Source organism: Verticillium nonalfalfae, assembly GCF_003724135.2.
Source record: "Verticillium nonalfalfae strain VnAa140/NRRL 66861 chromosome Unknown scaffold_3, whole genome shotgun sequence".
Lineage (NCBI taxonomy): Eukaryota > Fungi > Ascomycota > Sordariomycetes > Glomerellales > Plectosphaerellaceae > Verticillium > Verticillium nonalfalfae.
Window position 1 is genome coordinate 38,331 of NW_021167228.1, and position 23,378 is coordinate 61,708.

A 23,378-nucleotide genomic window follows, 5' to 3' on the forward strand; every position below is an offset into this window, starting at 1 on the left:
GCAGCAACCCGCGCGCCGCAGGTTCCTCGCCCGCCCCCTTTCCACTTGCACCCACCTGGGAGCTGCGTCAACACAAAGGCCTGTCCGCTATGAGCTCTGCGCATGTGGTGTTGGTCTTTCGCCCTGACTCGAGCTTTTTGGCACTATACATGCAATATATTGCTTTGCTCGCCTGCTTCCAACCTCAGTTGAGATTAAGGCACGTCGATCCAGCATCCGGTCGGCAAAGGCGCGCCATTTGAAAACCAAGCACGCTGCTCCTGGCCCCCTTGATTTTCGCAGGCGTGGAAATGGACCTGGTCTGGAACGGCGATCTGCTTCACCTCGGGTCTAACACGATTGGATGCCTACAAATAATCAAATGTGTACATGAAGCTGCTAGATAACAGCCTGCAGGTATTGACAAGCTCGTCCAACCTGCCATCGCAAGTACAGTGTGGCAATGTTTCCGAGCAGCGCTCGCGTGCTCAAACTGCCGGCCAGGTTCATAAGGTTTCGGCAAGTTGACGGAGTTCTTCAGACGCGTGGAGGCCCGCACGGATGAGGTACCCTGCATGATCTGAAGTGACAAGCTGAAATTCAAGGCAGTATAGCAACCAGCATGTCCTCCTGCAGGAAGCCTGTCCAAGGCCAACAGAACTAGTCCGATGCTGTGCCGACAACCACCATGCAGCAATGCATCGCAGGATCCTATCATATCATGGATGCTCGTCCTACCCGACTTATCGTTCGGTCGTTTCTATGACTGTATGGTCGTGTGGGCGTGCCACTGGATCGTGACTTGTGGTGCTGTGCAACATCTACTTGGCTTGCCATTAGCAGCGCTCCGAGGTAGGGCACCTCCATCGACGCCGCAGCGTCGGCCCAGAGACAGAAAGGGGGGGTGGTGCGCTCACCGATCAGCGTCAGCCACAGTAGTAGGAGGTAGCGCCACACCCCTCCACCCCGCCCCGCCCACATCTGTACAACGCCGCCGCCTGAACAACGTCGGACGTCAATCGATAGAGACGTGGTGAGGTAGGTACAAGGTACTTCCACTCCATCAAGCCCAACCCCAACTTTTCTCGGAGGCCGACACAACGCGCATCCCGCGACGAAAGCTTTCCTCCCGATATCTCACATCCCATCTCTCGAGAATCGCAATCGACCGATCGAGCTGCTTTGTTCAGGCAACCTCACGCGACTCGGCATCAAACCTCGCCATGGCTGACAGAGGCTCGCATCGTGGAGGAGGAGGAGGAGGCGGCGGTCGTGGAGGAGGTCATCGAGGGAGGGGAGGCGGCGGCGGCGGAGGTCGTGGCGGACACGGTGGAGGCCAGGGTGGTGCTGGCGGCGACCGCGAGAGGCCCAAGAAGGAGAACATCCTTGACTTGGGCAAGTATATGGACAAGAAGATTACCGTCAAGTTCAATGGCGGTCGCGAAGGTCAGTGATCCCTCGTATCGACCGCCGAGGGCCAGCGGCCCAGCGCGTCACGGCGACAATCACCGGCTGACTTTTGTGTCCAGTGACTGGCACACTCAAGGGATACGACGCTCTGATGAATCTCGTGCTCGATGACGTCGAAGAAGTCATGAGAGGTATGCTACCCCTCCCCCTCCTTGGCTGGACACGCAACTGACCTTCTGCCTCTAGATGATGAGGGAAAGGAGAACACCCGATCTCTCGGCCTCGTCGTGGCACGCGGTACACTCTTGGTCCTCGTCAGCCCTGTCGACGGAAGCGAGCCGATCGCCAACCCTTTCGCCCAGCCAGAAGAAGATTGAGGACCTTGATCCGACGACGTTGCGCCACAGTGGCCTGCACATACCTCTGATAGGACAGGCAGGGAAAGAGGCTGCCATGTTCCAGTGACACAAACACACCAACTCGCCTGTGAAGGTCAACACTTTCCGAGGACGAGGATGCCTCAAGGTGGGAAGGAGTCTATGACGATGCGGGGTAGAGCTGTGTCCGGGGGACGTATCAATGTTGGACCAGCCGCTCCAGGCCCATGGCCTGCATGCCGCGCCATCATTTCGGCACATGGAAATGCATCAAACCCTGTAGCATGACATGAGCGTCAGCATCCAAATTGGACAGCTGAAGTCTGTGAAGAGATCGAAAGTTGACTTATTGTACTGCATCTGCTACCTGTATGTTCTCGGGACCGGGCCGACATCAGTTTGGAGAGACAGCGGCCAAGCCACACGAGCCAGACACGGGCTCACGTTGGCCACCGCCCTGTCAGCCCTTATGATTGTGCAAGCCTAGGTTCCAAGCGACAAATTTCCGTTGCATCACTCATCCACCTCGTCATCGCCCCTTGCTTCATCGTTATGCTCGTGATTCAGGCCCAACCATGTTTCCATCCAAGCATCCGCCAAGCCATCATCTCTAAGGCTGCGGTCTTTGTGATCCAACCATTCCAAGTCATGTCATCAAAGCCTGCCCGTCGCTCACAACCTCGTCCTTGGAAATGTCGCGGTTCGGGGTCTCTGACCCTGCGCCTGCTGGCTCCTAGAATCCCCGCCCGGCGCTGGGCCTGCCCTTCAAAAGGTCGCCGAAAGCGCTACCGATCTGCTTCTTCAGCTCCTTATAGCTAACGACAAAGACCGACTGCTCGTCACGGCTGGTGAGGCATATCTTTTCGTCCGAGCCGGCGTCCAGTTTGTTAAGGGAGCGAACGATATGTCCTAAATCCACGACCGGCTGGCCGTTGGCGTCGACCTGGTGGAAGACGTAGTCTCGGAACAGTTTGAGCATGTAACGCTCGCCATTTTCCGACCACTGGCGGTCTCCATCAAACTCCTGTCGCTCGTTAATGGTGCCCAAGCGGCACAGCAGGCGGAAGAGCCTGCCGTTCTCAATCTCTGAGTACAGGTTTGACGTCAGCGCATCATTTTGATGCAGCATCATATCCATATTCGCCATAATTTGGCTTGAAATCTTGGAGAGGAATGTCTCGATAGTTTTAGTCTCGCCATTTTGGCTGGGGTAGACAAGCCACATCAGACTACTGACGAGTGGCTCAGAAAACATATTGCCCATCTGCTGCATGATAATGTTGACGTTGTTGGCCGTAATGGAATTGGCCGGGGTGTTACTGGCCAGGGAGATCATGAGCCTGCCGACCTGAGTCAAGTCCTCTTGTTGAAGTTCTCCCAATGGTCTCCGGGCTTCGTAATGCAAGACGTCAAGAATGGAACATGCGCTCAGTCGTATCCTGTTTTTCTCTGTCAGGATTATTTTGCTAGCGTCGATGCAGCGCGCCGCAAGGTTGAGTTTATGTATTGCCTGGAGGGCGTTCGCAAGCTGGGTGATGTAGCTCCACATTACATCCTCAGTGACGGTCGGCCTTGTGTTGTATCTGTTGGTTTGTTGTTGCGGGAAATGATGCTGAGCCAGCGTTTTCGAAAGAGGATGGTAGTCATAGACAAAGATGATGGAGCTGTCTTGGAATTTACGCGTCGTGAATGCGCTGTGCACCGAGACGACACTTCCGTTGTGGACTTTTTTCCACTCCTTGACGAGACGGATGGCTTGCTCATTAGATAGCCGAAAGTCTGAACTTGTCAGCACGTGTTGGGCCATGTAGCGCGAGTGCACAAACCCTTGATACGCCGTAAAAAGTACGTCTTGCCATTTTCTTGCGAGGTAGCCTTGTAGACCCAACTGGTGTAGCCAAAGATTACTGAGCTCTCCCTGTTGCTGGTATCCAGGGGCACCAGAGAAGAGTAGTGATCAATGTTCGGAAGTGCCGTGTCTTGCGCGGTGTTAGGAGAGCCCGGATCTCAGGAGTGTCTTGATGCTTACTGTTCATAACTTGATGGGCAGCTTCTAGCTTTCGCTGAACATCTTCGCGAATCTTCTCTGGCAGAAAGAAATCATTTGTTTGCCTCTGGTATGGTAGGAGGCCCTCGCGATGTTGCCCTAGTGGAGCATACAGGTGGTACTGGAGCTGAGGGACTTGTCAGTCACGCAGGATACGTGTCCAGCAAGGCTTGACATACTGGTTGCGTGTGAGCCGCGAAGGGGTTCTGCTGTTGGAAGAATGCTCCAGTGGAGGCAAGGGCTGTTGGGTCTTCCGCATACGGGTTGAATGGGGTTTGGGGCAGCCCTTGGTTGAGGTTCGCCATGGAGAAGGCATCGAATGTAAGGCCAGCATCACTGGCAGCGCCATTGGTGCTGACCTTGCGCAAAGTTAGCTACGTACGAGTAATTGCCTGTACTTCAACAAGTTCCTACATTGGGGCTCAACTCAAAGTTCTGGGGCGTGAACTCTTGAAACTTGGCAGGATTGAATAGCGATGCAGAGCTTTCAGTATCTTTCGCGGCAGACGGGGTGCCTATTAGGCGATTGCGTCAGCTTCTAGTAAACTTTTGAGACCTGCGCTGGCATGGGTGGCTTCAACACCGAGCCATTACTTACTGCTTGTTCCGCGGGGAACAAAAGATGCCGCACTCGCCGCTTGAGACGAAAAAGTAGACTTCTTGACCGGCGTGGTCGTCGCCGACCCGGGCGCGGCTTGCAACGTCGTCGGGGTGAACGACGGCGAGTCGACGTTGAATCGTTTCGCGCTGCTTTGATCCGGTCAGCTGGTGATCAATACGAAGTTCATCCCTTGACTCAAGGTTTCAAGGCCGCGCGAGCGAGATCAAGACAAATGCCATCTGGCTGTTCCTCGACGGCAGCTTCCCACGAGGTCCAGCAAGACTCCCACACCCGAATCCTTCTGGCCGGCTTCGTGTCGAGGGCGCGCACGAGCTTTCATAGGCTGTCGATGCATGGATCAACGTGGAATCACGTGGTGATGCCCGCAACTTTGGATTCCCGGGTTCGTTTGTACTTGTCAGCAATCGCCCCAGCGCCTGGTCCTTCGGGTCGAAGATGTCGTCCCTGGCGAGGCAGTACAATGGCATCATTGGGTAGTGATCCAATTCGGCTGCATGACTCCAGTCTGAGCCCTGTCATACCAACCCAAAGAGTATTGAAGTGAAGAGCTTGGGACGCTGGTCTGGGTGCAATTTGGAGGAGGGCGGGTCGGTTCCAGGTTTCGAGGTAGTTCCCGTCAAGTTTTTGGCAGCATGACATGACGCTGGTCGAGAAGGAGAACGGGTCGTGATCACGCGCAGCTTAGACTTACACTTCTGATTGTAGGCCTTGCGGCGATTGTCCGTTCTGGTTTGTGGTTCTATTCTGGTCGTGATTAAATGCGCAACCGCTGTTCTCGTATCGGCAGTGGCCATAGATCAGGACATTTCGGCAGAGCGTGTCTTTGCTCTCTGCATTGACTGGCGCGGTCAGCAATTCGGCTCGCGGCTGGGTGCGGCGGGTACTGGAGGACTCGCCTCGCGTCTTCGGCTTGGGTGACCCGACCTGGCGCCCGGCCGAGCTGTATCGCGGCGCCGACATGATCGCTCGCGGCGTTGACTAGGTAGGACGCCCTTGGAGGTCGGCTTTACGACGTCTGCAGCATGATATTAGCAGGAGGTAATAAGATGAGAGCTGGGGAACGCGTCATGCGCTCGAGTCGTCGGACGATGGGTGTCGAGCCTTCGAGACAAAGGACAGTGTTGAGGTGTAGGGTGTATGTAAGAGGCTTGGCAGGGCTGTACGCACTTGAGCCTCGCTGGCCTGGCCCATTGTTCGGATAAAAAGTTCGGCGGCTCGCCCATGCGAGCGTGGGATGCGATCGTAATGGTGAGTGGGAAGACACCACTGAGCAGATCGCCGCAGCGTTTCGAGGTTCGCGAGGAGGCCCAAGGGGTGGAGTTCGAGGGGGGGGGGGTCAAGCTGGTTTCCCCACTGTCGCGGTTCCAGCTTCCCATGTCAAGTGTGGCCATCCATCCCTGAATCGGAGGGTGGGACAAGGCATTGGAGGGGCTTCATGCAGCTATGCGGTACACTGTGTGACAGGAGTGTAGGATAGGGGCATTTACCCGGTCATGCAATGGGGCAAGACACCTGCGACCGTGTCTGACGCGACACAGGATAAGAGATAACGGTGGGACCACAGCGGATACCTAGCTTTGAGAAGCCATGTGTCGTCACTGGGTAGAGACAACAGGCAGCCGACTTCTTCAGTCGGTCATGACGAGCAACGAGTGCGTACGCTGTATTAACCCGCCTGCACCTTCTTTCCCATTCGCGGCCTAACCAAATCTCTCCAACGCGTCTCACTAGACACTGGCATCACGGCACGGTCACTCATTCACGCAACATTAACGAACAGGCTCAAGTCGTGCTCGAGAGTCTCCTGACTTGATTCGGTTACGGCGTCACTTCAAGCATCAGTAATTCTTTTTTGGTGTACTTAGACCAGGCGACTTGGTTCACATTCAGGACAATTCCTGAAAACGCCCAGAATTATCGCCACTCAAAAGCATACCGATGGCGACGGGAGATGTTGACTTGGGAGAGCTTTCTCCAAGCCAACAAGATGCCCTGCAGCAGTACATGCAGGTCACAGATCAAGAGGTCAAAGACGCCATACCACTCCTACAACGATCACAATGGAATGTCCAGGTACGGCCATGAACCAATCAACCAGGTATTCACGAACACTAACGAGACTCGTGACAGATTGCCATCGCGAAGTTCTTCGACGGCGAAGGGCCTGATCCTCTAGCCGAGGCGTTGGCTCAACAAGAGCTCCCGCGGTCATCTGCCAGACTCGAAAACTTGCAGGAGAGCATGTACACATCAGCGGCTCAGCCGCCGAGACGCAACCCAGCCGACAGACCCGAACCGGCACCAAGGATCGTCCCCATGCCCAACACAATCCACAGGCCGCCGTTCCTCGTCGGACTCCTACTGACGCCCTTCAGCCTCGGGTGGGCTGTTGCCTCTCGACTCTTCCGCACTGTTTGGTACCTCTTCTCCTTCTTGCCGGCCTCAATTCGACCGCGAGGGTTGACGAACGGAGCGGCACCCGGCCTTCGGAACACCACGGGCCGCCGAATGCTGATGCCCCAAGATACGGCAGCCAGGTTCAAGCGCGAGTTTGACGAAGAGTACGGCAATAGCGAGCTGCCGTGGTTCGAAGGAGGCATCGCGCAAGCGCAAGATTTGGCGAAGAAGGACCTTAAGTTCCTGTGGGTTGTGTTGATGTCACCGGAGCACGACGATACGGAATCCTTCACGCGCGAGACGCTCCTGGCACCGGAGGTCATCAGTTTCATCCGGGACCCGGCCAACAACATCATTCTGTGGGGTGGCAACATCCTCGACTCGGAGGCCTACCAAGTGGCGCAAGAGTACAACTGCACCAAATACCCGTTTTCAGCGCTGGTCTGCCTGACGCCCAAAGAGGGCAGCACGAGGATGAGCATCGTGAAGCGCCTCGTCGGCGCGATGCCGCCGACAGCCTACCTCTCTGAAGCGCAGAGCGCCATCAACAAGTACACGGCAGACCTGGCGGGCGTGCGTGCCGAAAGGACGGCCAGGGAGGTGACGCAGAACCTGCGCCACGAGCAAGACTCGGCCTACGAGCGATCTCTGGCCAAGGACCGAGAGAGGGCTCGGCAGCGACGCGAGGCGGAGAAGGCTGCGGCAGAGGCGGTGCAGAGGGCAGAGGAGGAGGCCGCGGCGGCTACGCGGCTCGCAGCGCAGCGTGATCAGTGGAAGCGCTGGCGGGCGGCGAGGATCGAGGCCGAGCCAGCCGCCGACGACAAGGAGGTGGTGCGCATCGCGCTCAAGATGCCCGAGTCGTCCGGCGCCGGGAGGATCGTGAGACGGTTCCGCAAGGATACGTCCCTCGAGGCCCTCTACGCGTTTGTCGAGTGCTACGACCTGCTACAGGGAGAGCTCGACGAGAAGGCCGAGGAACCGGCGGACTACATGCACAAGTTCGGCTTCAGCATTGCATCGATCATGCCGAGGGTGGTGTACGAAGCCAGCGAGGACACGACCATGGGAGAGAAGATAGGGCGGTCGGGCAATCTCATCGTGGAGGACGTCACCCCGCATGTCGACGAGTCAGATGGTGAGAGGTGATCAGGTGTGATGGTCAGTTTTTGTTGTGATGTGGGGTTGGCAGACGAGCGCATGTCCAGGCGGCGGCGTGGCCCTGCGCCGGGGAAGGCGGGCCTGGGCTGTAGGACAATGGGGCCGTTATGGCACCGTGATCACGGGCGGGGGATGAGTAGGCCACCGACCAGTTGGTCGCTACGAATAGATTTTTCCTCCTCCACTGTTCGCTCGTTTCAGATCGCACTTTGTCGCGATAGCCTTGGGATGAAACATTGGTTTGCCGCGGGGCTCTGCGGTTCTTGTGGAAGGACTGGGTTTCATAGAGTGTCCCGCCAACAGGCGCTAAGCGACGTGATGCAGGAGACTGTCGGTTTTGCCTGTCTGTCACTCTGGCTCAGGCTCGAGATGCAGCCTCGGAGAGACACACAGAGGGGGACAAGTTCACAGGGCCACGACGGCGCACAGGGCCGCGGCGGCGCACACAGCAGGCGGGACGAGGCATGTTGAAGATGACGTCCGCGCGTTGGCGAGGGGTGTATCACAAGCTTTCACCCTGTTTGCGAGCGAGGGGGCCGAGACCCTCAAGGGACGACGAAAGGGGGCGGGATGCGTTGCTGATCGGGGATTGCGGTACATGGTACACACAGAGTGGCACAGGGGACTATCGCTCTCTGAGGCGGAGGCCTGTAGGACGATGAATGCTCGACGTGGACGGAAGCCCGACGAAGACGCGTCGGTCCAACTGCCGACGTCGGCCGGCCTTTTTTTTCGATGGACTGGATGGGAGAAACTGGACATTTGTCCAGTAGATGGCGTGTCCTTTTTGCCGTCGTGGGTGCGGCAACCTGCTCGAGAGCTTGCGTGGATGAGGCTGTGCAGGCGCGTGGCAGATGCTTGGCATGGGAGACGTCACTACAGGGCAGCCCCCTCCGCCTGCTCTGCTCGAAAGTAGACGAGATGAGCGAGCAGGTAGCGCAGAACTCGTTCAAAAAAAAAATTGGCCACGAGGACAGCGGGGGTTAATGCTTCAAGCGCCTGGTCATGGCGCGGAGGTGTGCAAGCAAGCAAGCAGGCAAGCAAGCAAAGAAAGGAAGCTTGACAGGGCCCACGACAGCAAAGCCGCGAAAGATCGACCATGCTCAAGTGAATTGTGGAGTGGGCGCGCAAGGCCACAGGACCCTTATTGTTCGTTCCTAGTCTCCCGAGGGCACATATCGCCAAGGTAGCTTGGACCCTGGTATAAAGGCAAGAAAGAGACCCCCAAAGCCAACTTGGTCGCCGCCGCACCATCTTGTCTACCGTGCCTCCCGACAAACATACCGAGGCTGATGCCGGTGCAGTTGCAGTTGCAGGTGCAGCAGTGAATGCGGCGCGACCACTGATAAAACCAAACATATTCGACACAGAGAGGCGCCATCCATCGTCGAGGGATCCCAGAGGTCGGTAACAGGTACCGATCAAACCACAAGCTCCCTCGCGCGGCCCCCCTCTCGCTCTCGGCTCACGAGCCCCATGCTCCTTCGTCCCCTCGCCCCTCCCACCCCAAAGCAAGGCGACCAACCCCAAAAGTACCCAGACCCCGGCGTGACCCAACGCCAAACGTGCAACTCGACTTGATACCCTTTCAGCATTGACTCTCATCATCCATTCACCCGAACTGGAACAGAGCACCCACCGACCGGCATCCCGAGACCTGGGACCTGCATCTACAACTGCCTCGCCTCAGCCGCCATCGACCTGCAGCTGCGCGTCTTCCCCAACGAACCAGAGCCGTATCCCGTTCCAAAAGGCGACTGCCATTGAAACCCCAATCCCGCTTGAAGCCGACCCATCCGCGTCATCCACCACCCCGCCGAGGCCCGGATCTGAAGCGGCCTGCGCCCACCCGAAAACCTCACCTCAACCTTGGCTCTGTGGTCGCAATCATGAAATCCGTCAAGAAGGGTCTCAGCGTCAACCGCATAGTTGGCACCCTCAAGCGGAGGACGGGAACAAGCTCGGCAGCCAACAACAGCAACAGCAACAACACCGGCAGTGGCAGCGGGCCTTCCAACGAGGCACCGACAACCCAGGGACTCGCCATCGCAGATGATCTACAAGAAGACAGCCCCGAAGGAATTGCTGTTCGCAATGTGGTATGCAGACCTCGGTTGCCGTCGTTGGGAAACTGTTTTCGCCTGTGCCTATTCACTGACGACCCAACAGAAAGCGTTCTGCGAGTCTGGAGGCCCAAACAGACAGGTATGTATATCCATTGCCGTCTTCCTCACTCCCATGTGCGCCGGAACCACGTGCGCTGACAGGCGTGCCACCAGGGAGACGAGGTTCTCTTCCTCCCGCCCATTGTCGATGCCGCCGAATCCTCTCCGACCGCCGCGACGCAATGCGCCCGCTACATCCGCAAGTATCTGACGGACAAGTACTCACCAAAGGCCTCCTGGCAGTACAACGCCGTCATGCTGATCCGCATCCTGGCCGACAACCCTGGTCGCAGCTTCACCCGTAACTTCGACTTTAAGTTCTGCAACGTCGTCAAGGATGTGCTGAGAAACGGCCGCGACCCGAGCGTGCGCCAGATCCTCATGGAGACCTTGGACGATTTCGAGCAGACGAGGGCCAACGATGAGGGCGTCAAGGACTTGGTCTACATGTGGAAGAAGGAGAAGGAGCGCGCCTTCCAGCGCGGCGAGAGAAACTTCAGGGTATGTTCAGTGACAATTCCTCATCACGACACTACGCGACGCCAGTTGACACCTTCAGTATCCCCAAGGCGCGCATTCTGCCCCGCAGATGACGGCATCACAGTACAACCAAGGCGGTCACAACTCCAACTACTTTGCGAGGAGTCACTCGAACAGGAGGCTGCCAGGCCCGGCTGAGCTCGCGAGCCGCCTCGAGGAAGCCCGGAGTTCCGCCAAGCTCCTTTCGCAAGTCGTCAACAACACCCCGCCACAGGAACTTCTCAACAACGACCTCGTCAAGGAGTTTGCCGACCGCTGCCAGAGCGCGACGCGCAGCATACAGCTCTACATGCTCGCCGAGGACCCCGCTCCTGACAACGACACGATGGAGAGCCTGATCGACGCCAACGAGCAGCTTCAGACTGCCCTCAACCAACACCAACGAGGCGTCCTCAACGCGCGGAAGCAGCTCGGCCTCAACAGCACCCCGAGCCACAACCAGCAGAACACGTTCTCGGCCGAGATGACCAACGGCCAGCCACCCGTTCTCCCCCTCGACACCCGTCCTCCACAGCATGAGCAGCAGTGGCTGCCCTCTCAACCGACCTCGGCGCCTCAGCAGCCATCTCGCAAACCCGTCGGCGGCACCAACGAGAACAGCCACGGCGACTTTGCGCCACCGGCGGGCCCCCCGCCCGGTCTGCCACCGAAGGACCGAACGCTTGAGTCTGGTGGTGGCGGTGACCCTTTCCAGGACCCCGCGCCCGCGCCTCTGCGCGGCGCGCCGCCAGTCCCGGGCTTCAATCCGACGCAGAGCTACGTCGGCCGGCAGGACAGCGCCGTCGGACACACGACGATGCATGGCGCGCAGGGCAGCCGGAACACGCGGGATGACGATGACATCTACGACTCGAGGTAATCTACACTTCGTCCGTCCGACAATCTCAGTGTAGAAGACCCCGAAGTCGATCTAGGGCGAGTGGGTTCCAGAGGCTCCATCTACACTGGCACGTGCTCTGCCTTGTACTTTTCCCGACATGCCTCTATGCCATCGTCTCCGACTGTCCTTCTTTGTCATCGCGACCAGCCTGACACAGAGCAGCATACGAACGGATGAGAAGGGGAGGAGGCAGACATCCCGATGGGGACGTACTCTTTCCGGCGGCTAAAGAAGAATGAAGAAGGAACTGAAGGCGAGATGGCAGTGGCTCTTTTCATATTTGGTGGTCTATTCCCTTATTCGCAGGCCATTTAGGCAGATGAAGCAAGCATTCTGATTCAGCAGAACGGAGACAATCTCCCCTGTCAACGGTAGGCCGAGCCTCCGCTCGCGCGATTGGTGTACACCGTGATTCGTCCACTCGCTGCAGTCACGATTTCTATGTGCTTGTTCTTTCCTGCTCGTGGATCTCTGTGCGCGTCAGACGCAGCATGCGTGTCCTCGCAAGGGCTGCCAAAGTTGGTCATTGACGACGGTATAGGGGAGCAATAATGGTATGGCCGGCTGGGATGCAAGATGGACACGATGTAGTGTGACAGGGGTACAGAAGCCGACTGCTCGTATCATGTTGCTTCCGCAGCGTTCTCGTGACTGGCGGACAAAATAAAATACTGGCCGCTCTATGAGATAATCTTCTCCCAGTTCCTCGCCCTGTGCCGCCGTGTAGGGATACAGGCAGACATGAGGCATAGAGCATCACCTGCAGCCATCTTGAACGCAGCTCTGATCTCCATGTAGACAGGACATGCGTGGCCCGAGAAAAAAACGAAAGCGGCACTTACATCGCCTTTGGATCGGCTCTAACTCATCACGGGCATCATGTCGTCCTTTTGCCTTAAGACGCCATCGATTGAGTTCCAAGCTGCACATGCAGCCTTAGATTAAGTGCCGTTCAATAACCAAGGCCAAGGGACCGGCCACGTCCCATGTACATGTAGACACGTCTTTCGGGCGGCCACGGCGGCTGCCAGCGATGACCCTTGCCCCCACCCCCAAGCCCACTCCTAGATCTGGTTTCCGGCCCCAAGCTGTCGTTGGTTAGTGTCCTCCGTGGCTTGCAAACCAGCTCCGCCATCAAAGGTGACTTTGGGGGGGGCGGGGCTCGTAGATGCTTTAGTTGAGACAGGCCTGCAGTTGTTAACTTGTCTTGGTGCGGAGTCGTCCGTGAGGGGGCCGATTGGGGGGTGTTTTGAGGGGTAGCTGTGGCCGTTGGAGGAATTGCGAGTAGGAGAAGTGGCCTCGTCGATATGAGCAATGTCAAGCGCAGAAATCATGCAGATGCTCTTCGGCGTTTAGCGGACACGAAGTGCGCAGTGGCTGACTCGACGTGGTATCTGGTCATGATACGGCTCGTCAAATCAAAGCTCGATTGACAAATGGTGTGACCAAGAGTCAGGGCCGCCTTCCTGCAACATTGGGACCGTGACGATACCTACCCCATCTCAGCTTCATCGCCTAGAGGCTACGTCAATCTGGGGCTTTTACGAGCTGGCTCTCAAGGCTTTGCAAGCAGACTGGCAATCATATGGCTGACGCACCTTGGAGGTGGTCAACTGGCGAACTAGGATTCGGATGGCCTGCCGAAAAGGACGGGTTCAATATCAACAGCACGGTGCCGCTAGACAGGGATATAATGGGCCACTCGCATCTCCGAACAGACCAGGTTCGCGAGGAAGAAAAGTAATACTCGGGGCTAAGCTAGACGTAGACAACAATCAGATGAAGGCCCATGCGGGTGGTGGTGGAACAAATGTCAACCGAACCCTGAAAAAGCTTCTGAAACGGGGCCGAAAGCTCGGATAGTCCCAGGCCGTTTGAAGCTGATCCTCAAACCTTTGAGATGGGGGAGGGGCGGTTGTCGATCATCACTTGAGACGACAACCAGTTTTTTGTTGGTGTGTCACCTTTCGGGTTGAACCACTTGGTTGTACGTGCTGTGATCAGAGGCAAAACAAGTTGTGCGTTGCTGAGTGTGGTCAATACCCTGCCTAACAGCGTGCCTGTCAGTAAGCGTGGCCGGAAGAGAAGTACCAAGCATAAACTGGAGCCAATGCAGGCGTACGTAGGCAAGCGGCGTGGCTGTCTTGTGGGGGTATCGCGACAAGAACCCAAAGCAGATGAACGTCCATGACCCTACACTCCCATAGTGAAAATGAAGTGACGGGTCCGCGGCTGAGGATGCAGTTCGGGGATGCCACTTGACTGGTTATCACTCGGTGCGACAGGAGGGGTGGGTGAATAGCGACGTCAAGAACCGACAGCTGGGAAGCGGGCAGGGTTTCTCCTCCAGATGCGATTCGTCCAAGAACTCGGCGTCCGTTCCCCCGGCAGGGGTGTTTTCCTTGCGGGTTGCGGTGGGTGGCGGGACCGCTCGCTACTCAGCCATGGGCAGGTCACTTCGGTAGAATGGTAGACCAGGGTCACCAATCTGACGGTTGCGCGGGAGTCTGAGCGCAGTGAAAGGGTTCCGGCGGGCTGAGTTGACGTCGGAGATTTGGGACCTTGTGTTGTACGGGGTTGTTTCTTACTCTGATTTTTCCTGGGCCCAGCCGGCCTGTCGGTCGAGTTCAGTGCTCGGGCCGCGGCAACTGGTACTGTACAGCACAATGTGAGGGATTGCTCGAACAGTCAATGAATATCATCTTCGGCAGTGATACCTGCTATGTACGATGACGAAAGACTTTCAGGTGTAGTGGAGGGTTGAAGCCGCGAGCACGGGAGCGGCGGTCGCGTGGGTTGGGAGGGTCCAACTCAATGAGAAATCAGTAGCATAGGGGAGGGCAAGATTAGAATAGACCTCACCATGCCATGCCGTTCCGACGGCATCCGGAGCTTTGAGAGTGTGGTGGTCATCAGTAGCGAGGCGGGTTGGGGGTGCTGGCCAGGTCGCTGGGCTCGGCGGTTCGTTCTAAGAAGGGAAATGGTGGAGGAAGGGAGCTAAGGACACCTGGTGGTACCTTCAACCCTTTAGGTACATCTGCCTAAGTAGTCAGATAGGCTGGATTGGATCCGCATCGCGAAAATGCGATTAAAGAAGCCAAACACTACCAGCCCCAATATCCAGCTACCTGTTTTGGAAGCCATTTGGTTGCGAAAATCCACGACAGATTTCCGCGAGAAGCATGGACGAGCTTGGCAACGGCCGTCCTCGCGGCCTATGCCTCATTCGTCGAATGTTGCATCGACCACAACTTGCAACGACAAAACGTGGGAGCAGGGTGATGCTGGCGACAAGACAGCCCCTCATTGCATCTGCGTGACAGGGCTCCGGGTCTGATTCTGTTTACAAGCATGCATATGCACCTCGAGGTTTGTGGGGTTCACGGCCCTGCCGTCTTGTGCTTCGTGGCATGTGGCATGGGGGCATGGGGGGGGGGGAAGCGTAGGCTCGCTTCTTGCCCTTTTGGGACAATCTTGCGAACGACACCTCTTGCCTCGTCACTTTTCCTTCCTTCCCCTTTGATGTGTCGAGCTTGCCTTCCAGCCGTAGCTGTCTTTTATTGCTCATACTCTCCGCTTCCCCGGCCCCCAAACGAAACAATTGACAACGAATCATGACCGTGTTTCTCCTTCTGCTCCCACGCAGCCGTTGCTGTCAGAAGGAGCCATGGGAGCGAGTTTGAGCTCTGGGCAGGCGCGGTCTGATCTCGCTTGGTTTCGTCGGTCGATGCAAGTGTATTTTGCCTGCCCGTGGCTTTATGTGTGTCTTTTTTGACCATTCCTCCTCTCCCTCTCTTCCCTTCATCGGCGTATTCTTGTCCTACACCTCTCACACCCCATCACAGCCCGCGCATCTAGTCGGTTCATGTCCCCTTGTTCTCCCCTCCCCGCCTCTTCTCTCTCTCACTTTCTATCCCACCCTGGGAAGAGGCTCCTACTCTGATCCAGTTGGCTGGCACCCCCTGATCCTCATACTGATCGGCCCCATCTTCCTCCTTAGTCTCATCCCTCCGCCTCGCTGTCGGCGCCCTCCACCTCCACTCGCAGCTTCGATCGCCGACCTTCTACTGGACGACGTGCCGGCCAGCCTGCAGCCTCTCTCGCCCTAAAATTGCATGCGCGGTCCGCTGGCCTCCTTGGATCCTCCGGCCCCGATCTGCCACGACCGCCTCCCGCCTCCCCTGGTCTACCGACCTACCCTGAGGTACCTTACCTTGCTGTGCCTTCTGCCCCCGTACCGACATTGCTCGTGACATTCTCCCCAAGAAGCCTAGCGCACCTGTCAACGAGCGCATCATGATCTCGCCCCATCCCGATTCCATCTCATCAGACAAATACGCCCGGACGCCTGCCGTCCATGGCGGCTTCAGCAATAAAACTAAGCTGTCCCCTCTCCATGACCAGAAGGGCCCTATCCCCTCCCTGACAAGCTTCATCTCGAATGCCGCCTCGCCATATCTTCCCCTCGCCTTCCTCTCCTCTCCCCTTCTCCTCCTCCCCCCTCCCCATCGAGACGGGTTGAGTTGCCGCACCACATCGCGCATGCGAATGGCGACCTCCCCACGCCGCCTTGCAGAACAGCGATGGTCTCTCAACGACCTCAGCTCTGAGCTGCTAGCCCTCATTATCGAGCATGTGAGGCGTTCGTCTTTGTCCCGAACTCACGTCGAACCCGCAGCTGACACCAGACCAGCTCCGGGACATTGATCCCCCATCGGCCGCCACAAGCCGTCGCTTGTCGAGGAGATTCGAGGCAGTCGCGACCCCCATCGTCTATCATGTGCTGTGCCTCAACGAAAGCATTGTGTCAACGGACGCCGAGGCACGATACCCTAACCTCTTCCGAAACGTAACGGCCCACACCAACCATGTGGTGGCCCGCAGCAATCTAGACCCCTTTGGCATCAAGCGCGTGCTAGACAGGGTTCGCAGGCTCCAATCTGTCCAGTAAGTCGTCCGCTACGACAAGAGCAACCGTGTTGTCCCTGCTTCGGAACATGCCCTTCTCACACTTGACTTCTGCAGATGGGACTATGTCGATGCTGAATTCAACAGCGGCCTCTTGTGGTTACCTTCTGATGTGCTCAAATCGGAACAGACCCGACATCACACAACCAAGCTTCATGTGCAAGGATTGCCGCTGCGGGAATTCGAAGGCCATTTGCGTGACACCTACGTTCGAGCCATCCCCACAGATCTCTTGACGACGCTCAAACTAGCCAGCCCCGCGCCCCCCTTGACAACACGGCTCAACTCACTGAAGCAGCTGCTGCTGCTCTCGCGACGACTCGAAACTTTTCATTACGAAGATCGAGGCCAAGGTACCAACTTCAAGTTCAGCCCCGGTGAGCGCATGCCGGCTCTCAAAGAACTGGTGTTGAAATCATATGACTGGAACCACTCCAGAGAAGACGTGAATCGGAATTGGGATTTTTCTCGCCTGGAATCCCTCGACCTGGTTTCTGTGCCCATTTTCAATTTCCTTGTGTCTGTCAACTTCAATGACCTCGCAAATCTCCAACGGCTTCACTGCGAGGACTACAGCGCCCACCAGGTCACCGACAAGCGACAGGATGCGACACGGGGCCTCCATCTGCTTGTCAAGAAGCATATCCGAGCCCTCCATTCCCTAAGCCTGACGTGCCACATCTCTTCCTTCCCGCTTGACGGTATCCTGGCGCATGCATCGACACTTCGGTCTCTGCGCTTCCGAGATCATGTTGGTTTTGGGGAGGAAGACCGTCGCTGTCCGACTCTCTGGCCAGCTGACCTCGAGACTCTTGGCCGCCAGCTGCCCTTTGTCCACACTCTCGAGATCGACATGGACATTGCTCTGTGCGACCCGCCTGAGTTTTTGCGCGCCATTTGTGCCTTCAAGAAACTACATACTCTCACTCTACACGTGCAGACTGTCCTACACCCGCTTGAAATAGTCCACCCGGGCATGGACCGTGATCACGACGCCGCAGTCCGCACTTTTGGCTGTCTCATACAGTGCAAGCAAGATTTCGAGGCGAGGGCAGCGCCAGGTTGCGGTCCGCAACCATGGCGCCACATGACCATAAACGTTGGAGGTTGGCGGCGTGCCATGGTCCGTCGCTTTAGTGCAGCCTGGCGCCGGCAGAATGAACAGGGGGTCTTCGCGGAGCGGTGTTTTATTCTCGAGCGAGACAGAGGTAGTAGTGGGCGCTTGACATTCCGCGAGGAAAGGTGTGTTGAGACGCGCTCCACGACGCCTACCCCGGAGACGATGTTGCGGAGTGTTTGACACCTTCCGGAGACAGGGAGGCTGAAAGTCAGAGAGGTAGCTGGACAAGACCGGACGTAGACGGCTCGGAAGCCCCGAGCTGCCGCGGCACCTGCCAGACCCGCCGCCCCCATGATACCATGATACTAGACATAGGCCACCATACCAGGCCGACCCAGGCCCTTACATTAATGAGACGATGACTACCTACTACTGCCACAGCCCCGCTTCGGCTGAATCTTCCCACGTGTTCTGTTTGGACTCCATTCATCCGTCCCGAGTGCTCCGCTCATCTAGTGTTCAGTAGCCTCGAAGTCTAAACGGCCCCAGGCAGTAAACTTTTATCGCGACACGCCGTCACACGAGAAAAGGAGCCGCCCATTTCTAAGATCTGGCGCTCAAAGGGGGCTGCGGTATGCCACATGGCTTTGCCCAGGTGTCAAGGGCCCGCTTCAGCTCGATGAGCTTGCGATCGGGCTCCGCCGAGCGACTCGGAGCTGATCCGAGCAGCGATGGATTCGGCATGTTCGTCAGCAGGAGTACCATTGTTCGCTCCGGTTGGCCTCCGTCGTGTCTTCTGGTTGTTAATGTGATTTTGGTGTCCACTGTCTGGTATACTAAGACTATGGATCCTCCTGTGCTCCAGGAGATTTACCTGCGTGGATACGTCGTAACTTTGACACTTGCCGTCAGGGCTGGCTACTCTTTGTGCTTCATACTCATCAAGATAGATGTACATTGTGCGAGCATGCTCTGGTCTTGCATGGTAGGCCATCACGTATCTCGGTGACTTCCCGGCTGTGTACTTGAGAAGGACATTGCTTGCCCGGCAAGGCAAGCGATCGAAATGCATCCCTCTCGCGAGACTTTCAAAACCACCCTCGGAAGTTTGTTGAGGTCTGAGGGGTCCAAAACCGAAAAGCCAAAGGCGAAGAGCTGGTTTTGAGAACTCTTTCAGGCGAAGCCAAGTAGTCATGCAGAAAAAAGATGTTATCCTGGCCGGACATCCTGAGTGAAATACGAGGAGGCATTTCAAGAGCATCCCAAAAGAATTGGGAAAAGCTCAATTCACAATAGAAGCATATTTGAGTCAAGAAGAGACCTACAGTACTGTATATCACCGTTGAAGCCATGGCCCGAGAAGACACAAGCAAGCAATCACCTCACTGCAATAGGGCTAGCAGGGCCGCGTTAAAATTGCTACCGATAGTTTTGGAATAGGGCGCTTTTCCATGGCCTGTCACGCTTCTGCCTCTTAAGCATTCTTGAAACCATTGAGTAGCCAGTTGACTGCATGAACTATGTAGAGTCTTCGGTACTGTACGGGAGCCGCCAAGCCTTTTTTATCCCTGAACAATAGCAAAGCAGATCAAACTTGAAAAAATCCCGAGGACAGGACCACCAAAAGATCCCAGTCGCGCATTCTTCATTCCGTCATCATCATATTCGCTACCATCTGCCCGTAAGTCTGGTCCGGGTTCGTGCCCTGCGGCACAAATAACGTAACTCCTGGCAACCTCCGGGGCCTGACAAGCACGAGACCCGTTCAGCACCTCGTCCGCTCCGTGTCATGCGCCTAGAAAAGGGATATATAGATCGGCTTGGCTGCTCGGCAGCACCGGCGGTGAGTCATCATCATCGGGGACTTCATCGGCATGTTTGAGTGACGCATGGCTCATTGGTTCAGAAAGACCAAAAAATGCTGATAGGAACCTGAAGATGCCAGGAACCACGTCCTTCCCGTCCTTTCTCGTCATCACGCAGCTCCCTTGTCAAAACATCTAGCCTATCAGGAAATACACGCGAGTCGGGCTGTCGAGCTGAGCAACGGGAACGGTTGAGACTGGATGGACTTAATGCATGCCCCATCGCACGAGGTGACAATACAATACAGTTGAGATCGTTAGTAAAGATAACGCGGACACGTCACCCTTTTCGTACGTCCCACATACTTTACAGAGTGTTGGTGCGGTGTAACACAGCCTGACAACACTGTCTTGCCTGTGTCAGAACTTTAGAGACAAGAATGGACAAGAGAAACACAGTCTGACTCTGGGTACTAGCGTACCAGTCCCTCGGGTCGTATCCCGCACCATGCAGGAATGCAAACATGAACGGAATTTCGGCACAATTCCCTGATCAGCAGCGTTGAGTCTGTACCGATTCCACCTCTTGCCCTTCAACAATTGTTTCTAGTATGTGGGAGGCTTTCCCAATCGAGGCAATCGTGGACCGTGACCTAATGGCCAGCCTCAGTCTGTGGAAGGCTTGGGGAATATGGCAAGCCTGCGCAATAGGTGCTGCGAAAGCATGACTGCGGCTGCGAGACCTGACGCAAGTTCAATTTTGCCACGAGAGACCCTATAGGCAGTCTGCTTCGGCGAGGGAGATAATCTCCTTGATCACTGCTGCTGGGCGCTTCCCAAACACGGGATTTTGTGCCCGAGCTTCTTTCACCGCTTGTTGTCTTATCGGATTGTCGTTGGGTAAAGAGATGCTAGCACGATCAAGAGCTGTCGCCACTCGACCCTGGTGTTTCTCAAGACCCAACAGAGTCTTGAAGAAAGCCACGAAGACAGGCTTCCGTAAGTGGCATTGTGCAGCTATGCAGCAGCCTGCTTTTCCCCGTTCGTATATCGAAAGATCGGCGAGGAGTTGGTCTGGATGGGGGTTTCTGTTTTGTATTGCCAGTACTCTCTGGGAGGACACGTCAGCCATTGCTAGTATTGATCCAATGCCCGCGCAGAATGTTAGTCCTGGAAAGAGAGGTACGTTCCCACGTCAGTAAACGATGATACAATGGAGCCATCACGCTGCATGAGCCCCATGATGGCCAGATACCAAACGTTCGTTCGGTACCGTGACGGAAGTATCAACTGCCTGACCAACATTTCTTTTGGGTATCTGGCATCATTGACGCGTCGGATTCCACTGGACTGACTGAGTACTGATCCACGGGAACAAAAAGCCCGGCCGGATACAATGTGTGTTCGGTTGTAGGGACGGTAGGGTGGTGATGGGAGGCGGGGTTACTACGTCAGTGGACGCGTACCTGAAGCCAGGAGAGGGTCTGCGGCACTTGACGAGTTCTTACAACCAGAAATGCATATTCAGTTCGGGTCGGGCATTCGACTGTAAGAGAGAAGTCGATGGCTCTAAGGGTCTCGGCACGACACGCCGCCTGGGTTGTCGACCACCGGGATTCCTGGCATGGCCATCGATCGGATTTGGCAAATTTCCAAGGTTTGTTTTGAACGTTTCCATAGTCAATGGTAAAGCCATGCGGAGCCGGAATCCTCAGAGTGCCCGGCGTGATGTCGACTGAAAGATGCGGAATCTATGGATTCAAGCCCCCCCTAACGTAGTGTTTGTAGAAAGAAAGGAATAGATGAGAGGTTCCAAGGGGGAAATCATGGTGACCAGAGAGTAGAGTTTTCTCGGGGAACATTGCAACGAGCATGCTGTGAAATGCATTTGCGGGATGGCAGGCCATGTGAGATGTGGTTCGTGGGCAGGAAAAAGTTGGAGGAAGAATCCAGCGAGATTGACCAAAGCCCCTGAGTATCGCCACTTCTAGGTAGTGCCAGGTACAAGCAACCAACGCCAGCCACGGCAGGCACTACTGGAGCTGGCCAGCCTGTCATCCCTCCTTCCTCCCCCTTTCTCCCCAGTCGACTTCCTCTGCTACTACCGGGAGGGCACCAAACCACACGAGATCAACAATGCCACCGCTATATCGTTTTTGATGAGACATCTTGCCAAAAGTAGTCACGATCCAACACGTCATCTTGCACATCGCGGGCTCATTCCCAATGAATGAACGACTCCTAACAAGACACCGATTAGAACGGAGTACAGATGATCATCTCACCCTAGAGAGCGAACCTTAAAAAAGAACATGTATCAACAACGTTCGTAAAGTCAGCTTCCACAGACTCAAAGTCAGCAGGCTTGCGCTTAATGTCGGGCTTGATTTGGGGCTGAGATATCCGGTCCACGCTACAGGGTGCCAATGGATCTTGCTACACATCGAATACTTGTCCAAGGCTTCTTCTTACAGCTGCTCGGTACTCATTTTGGGCTATCTGTCGTCGCCGCCGCTGCTGCTGCCTGTCAGCCCTAGGAAGGGAGATTGCCGATATTTGCATCATGTGACGAGTCTGTGCTGCGGTCATCAAGCGAGTCCTATCCATACAAGACGACTACAACACCAGACCATCATGATGGATATACGTTTCACGTCACGGTAGAGCTGAAGGGAAGACTGAAGTTGCAGATCTGGGCGACAGTTAGCAAGGCTAGGACGTCGGCCGCGGATCAAGTAGGGCAGGTCCTGATTTTCCAACACGTCGAACGAAGGATGGGCAGGGCCAACAAGTGTCGGATAAGGTTGGAGACGGTCTCTACTTTCAGCCTGCGACCCTCCCAAGGCTTGGAGACCACAGATCTGTCAAGACATGGCACCAACGGACAGATGCTTGCCAACCACCGTTGCTCGTTGCCGTTTCGCGTCATGTTCTGGCGCTCTTGACCTCTGTCTGGCAAGACTGGCTTACCCCCCCCCCCCCCTTCCCTTCGAGCAAGCTACTAACACGGGCTATCCCCGCCCCTGCGACTTTTCATTATAACTGGATCGCTCCAGGAAGAGGGAGCTAGGCCGCGAGATCAGGTCATCTTGCAACCGCTTCGAAGTGCACAGAACAGACGAGCGACGTTAGATCAGCCCAACCTACCCCCCTGGGAGTGCTCCCCGCTGCGTTTCTTTCACTCCAGCTTGTCTGGCCCTGTCGGTGTCATCAGGAGCTGTCCCCATCCTGCGAGCTATGCAGCGCCCGTGACGCGATCCTTTGTTCAACATCTAGCGGCCTTACTCGATATGCACAAGGCCTCCAAGCCCTCTCCCTGCACCCCTCGCCCGCCCGTTCACACGGGCCTCTCGCGCGGCGCCTGCCTCCCCTCTAGTCTTGGTCCGTCTCCATGATCATGCGAGCTGAGTATGATCGACATTTTATCGGAGCCATGTGGGCTCGGGGCCAGTAGGGCGAGGCAGCACCCGAAATCTTCTTGCTGTCAAATATTCAGCACAAGCACACGAACAGCTTCTTTGTGAGACAAAACAGGCTGCTAAAACCTCCTCCTTCGGTGAGCCCGGTGGCTTTCATGACGCATCGCCGACGACGAAAAATCAAGCCGCCTTCCGGCTTCCGGAACCGTATAGCACGCTAATTCGGCTGTCGTCTCACCGAGAGTCTCCGGACTTGGGCGGGCTAGCTAGTCAGCAAACGACAGAACGAGCAGGCCCACACCATCATCATCTCTTGAGGTCGCCGTCCTGCGTCCGTGTCGAATCGTGGTACGATGCCCAATAACCGCGCTCAAGGTTCAGTGAGAAGAAGCCCTAGGCTAATGTTGCTGGCATCGCGTTAGACCCCTCTCCTTCAGCCTGCCTCATACACGCCAGCGTACGGTGGGCATTCACTCTCCCTGTCGTTCACCATTTAGCATGCCACACATCAACGTCTTACCTGCGTTAGTCTGTACCCGAGTGCCAACGTC

At 56.3% G+C, this 23,378-nt stretch overlaps 4 protein-coding genes across 4 annotated transcripts; 3 read left to right on the top strand and 1 right to left on the bottom strand.

The window, feature by feature from the left end:
- Window positions 1-1,202: 1,202 nt before the first annotated feature.
- Window positions 1,203-1,766, top strand: LSM7 (Sm-like protein lsm7; the record flags this gene model as incomplete). The annotated part of the gene is made up of 3 exons (XM_028639128.1): window positions 1,203-1,425; window positions 1,509-1,580; window positions 1,636-1,766. 3 exons carry the CDS (start codon window positions 1,203-1,205, stop codon window positions 1,764-1,766), a joined length of 426 nt encoding a protein of 141 aa, XP_028499035.1.
- Window positions 1,767-2,499: 733 nt separating this feature from the next.
- Window positions 2,500-5,395, bottom strand: PAN3 (PAB-dependent poly(A)-specific ribonuclease subunit 3; the record flags this gene model as incomplete). Its single annotated transcript, XM_028639129.1, has 6 exons — window positions 2,500-3,593; window positions 3,796-3,940; window positions 3,993-4,172; window positions 4,228-4,328; window positions 4,412-4,560; window positions 5,127-5,395. 6 exons carry the CDS (start codon window positions 5,393-5,395, stop codon window positions 2,500-2,502), a joined length of 1,938 nt encoding a protein of 645 aa, XP_028499036.1.
- A 978-nt stretch (window positions 5,396-6,373) lies between these two features.
- Window positions 6,374-11,554, top strand: D7B24_004967 (uncharacterized protein; the record flags this gene model as incomplete). The annotated part of the gene is made up of 7 exons (XM_028639130.1): window positions 6,374-6,508; window positions 6,566-7,967; window positions 9,621-9,733; window positions 9,778-10,089; window positions 10,160-10,195; window positions 10,258-10,656; window positions 10,715-11,554. 7 exons carry the CDS (start codon window positions 6,374-6,376, stop codon window positions 11,552-11,554), a joined length of 3,237 nt encoding a protein of 1,078 aa, XP_028499037.1.
- A 4,569-nt stretch (window positions 11,555-16,123) lies between these two features.
- On the top strand, window positions 16,124-17,868 carry D7B24_004968 (uncharacterized protein; the record flags this gene model as incomplete). The annotated part of the gene is made up of 4 exons (XM_028639131.1): window positions 16,124-16,210; window positions 16,269-16,522; window positions 16,601-17,785; window positions 17,856-17,868. The coding sequence occupies 4 exons, from the start codon at window positions 16,124-16,126 to the stop codon at window positions 17,866-17,868; spliced, it is 1,539 nt and encodes a 512-aa protein (XP_028499038.1).
- Between the last annotated feature and the right edge of the window lie 5,510 nt (window positions 17,869-23,378).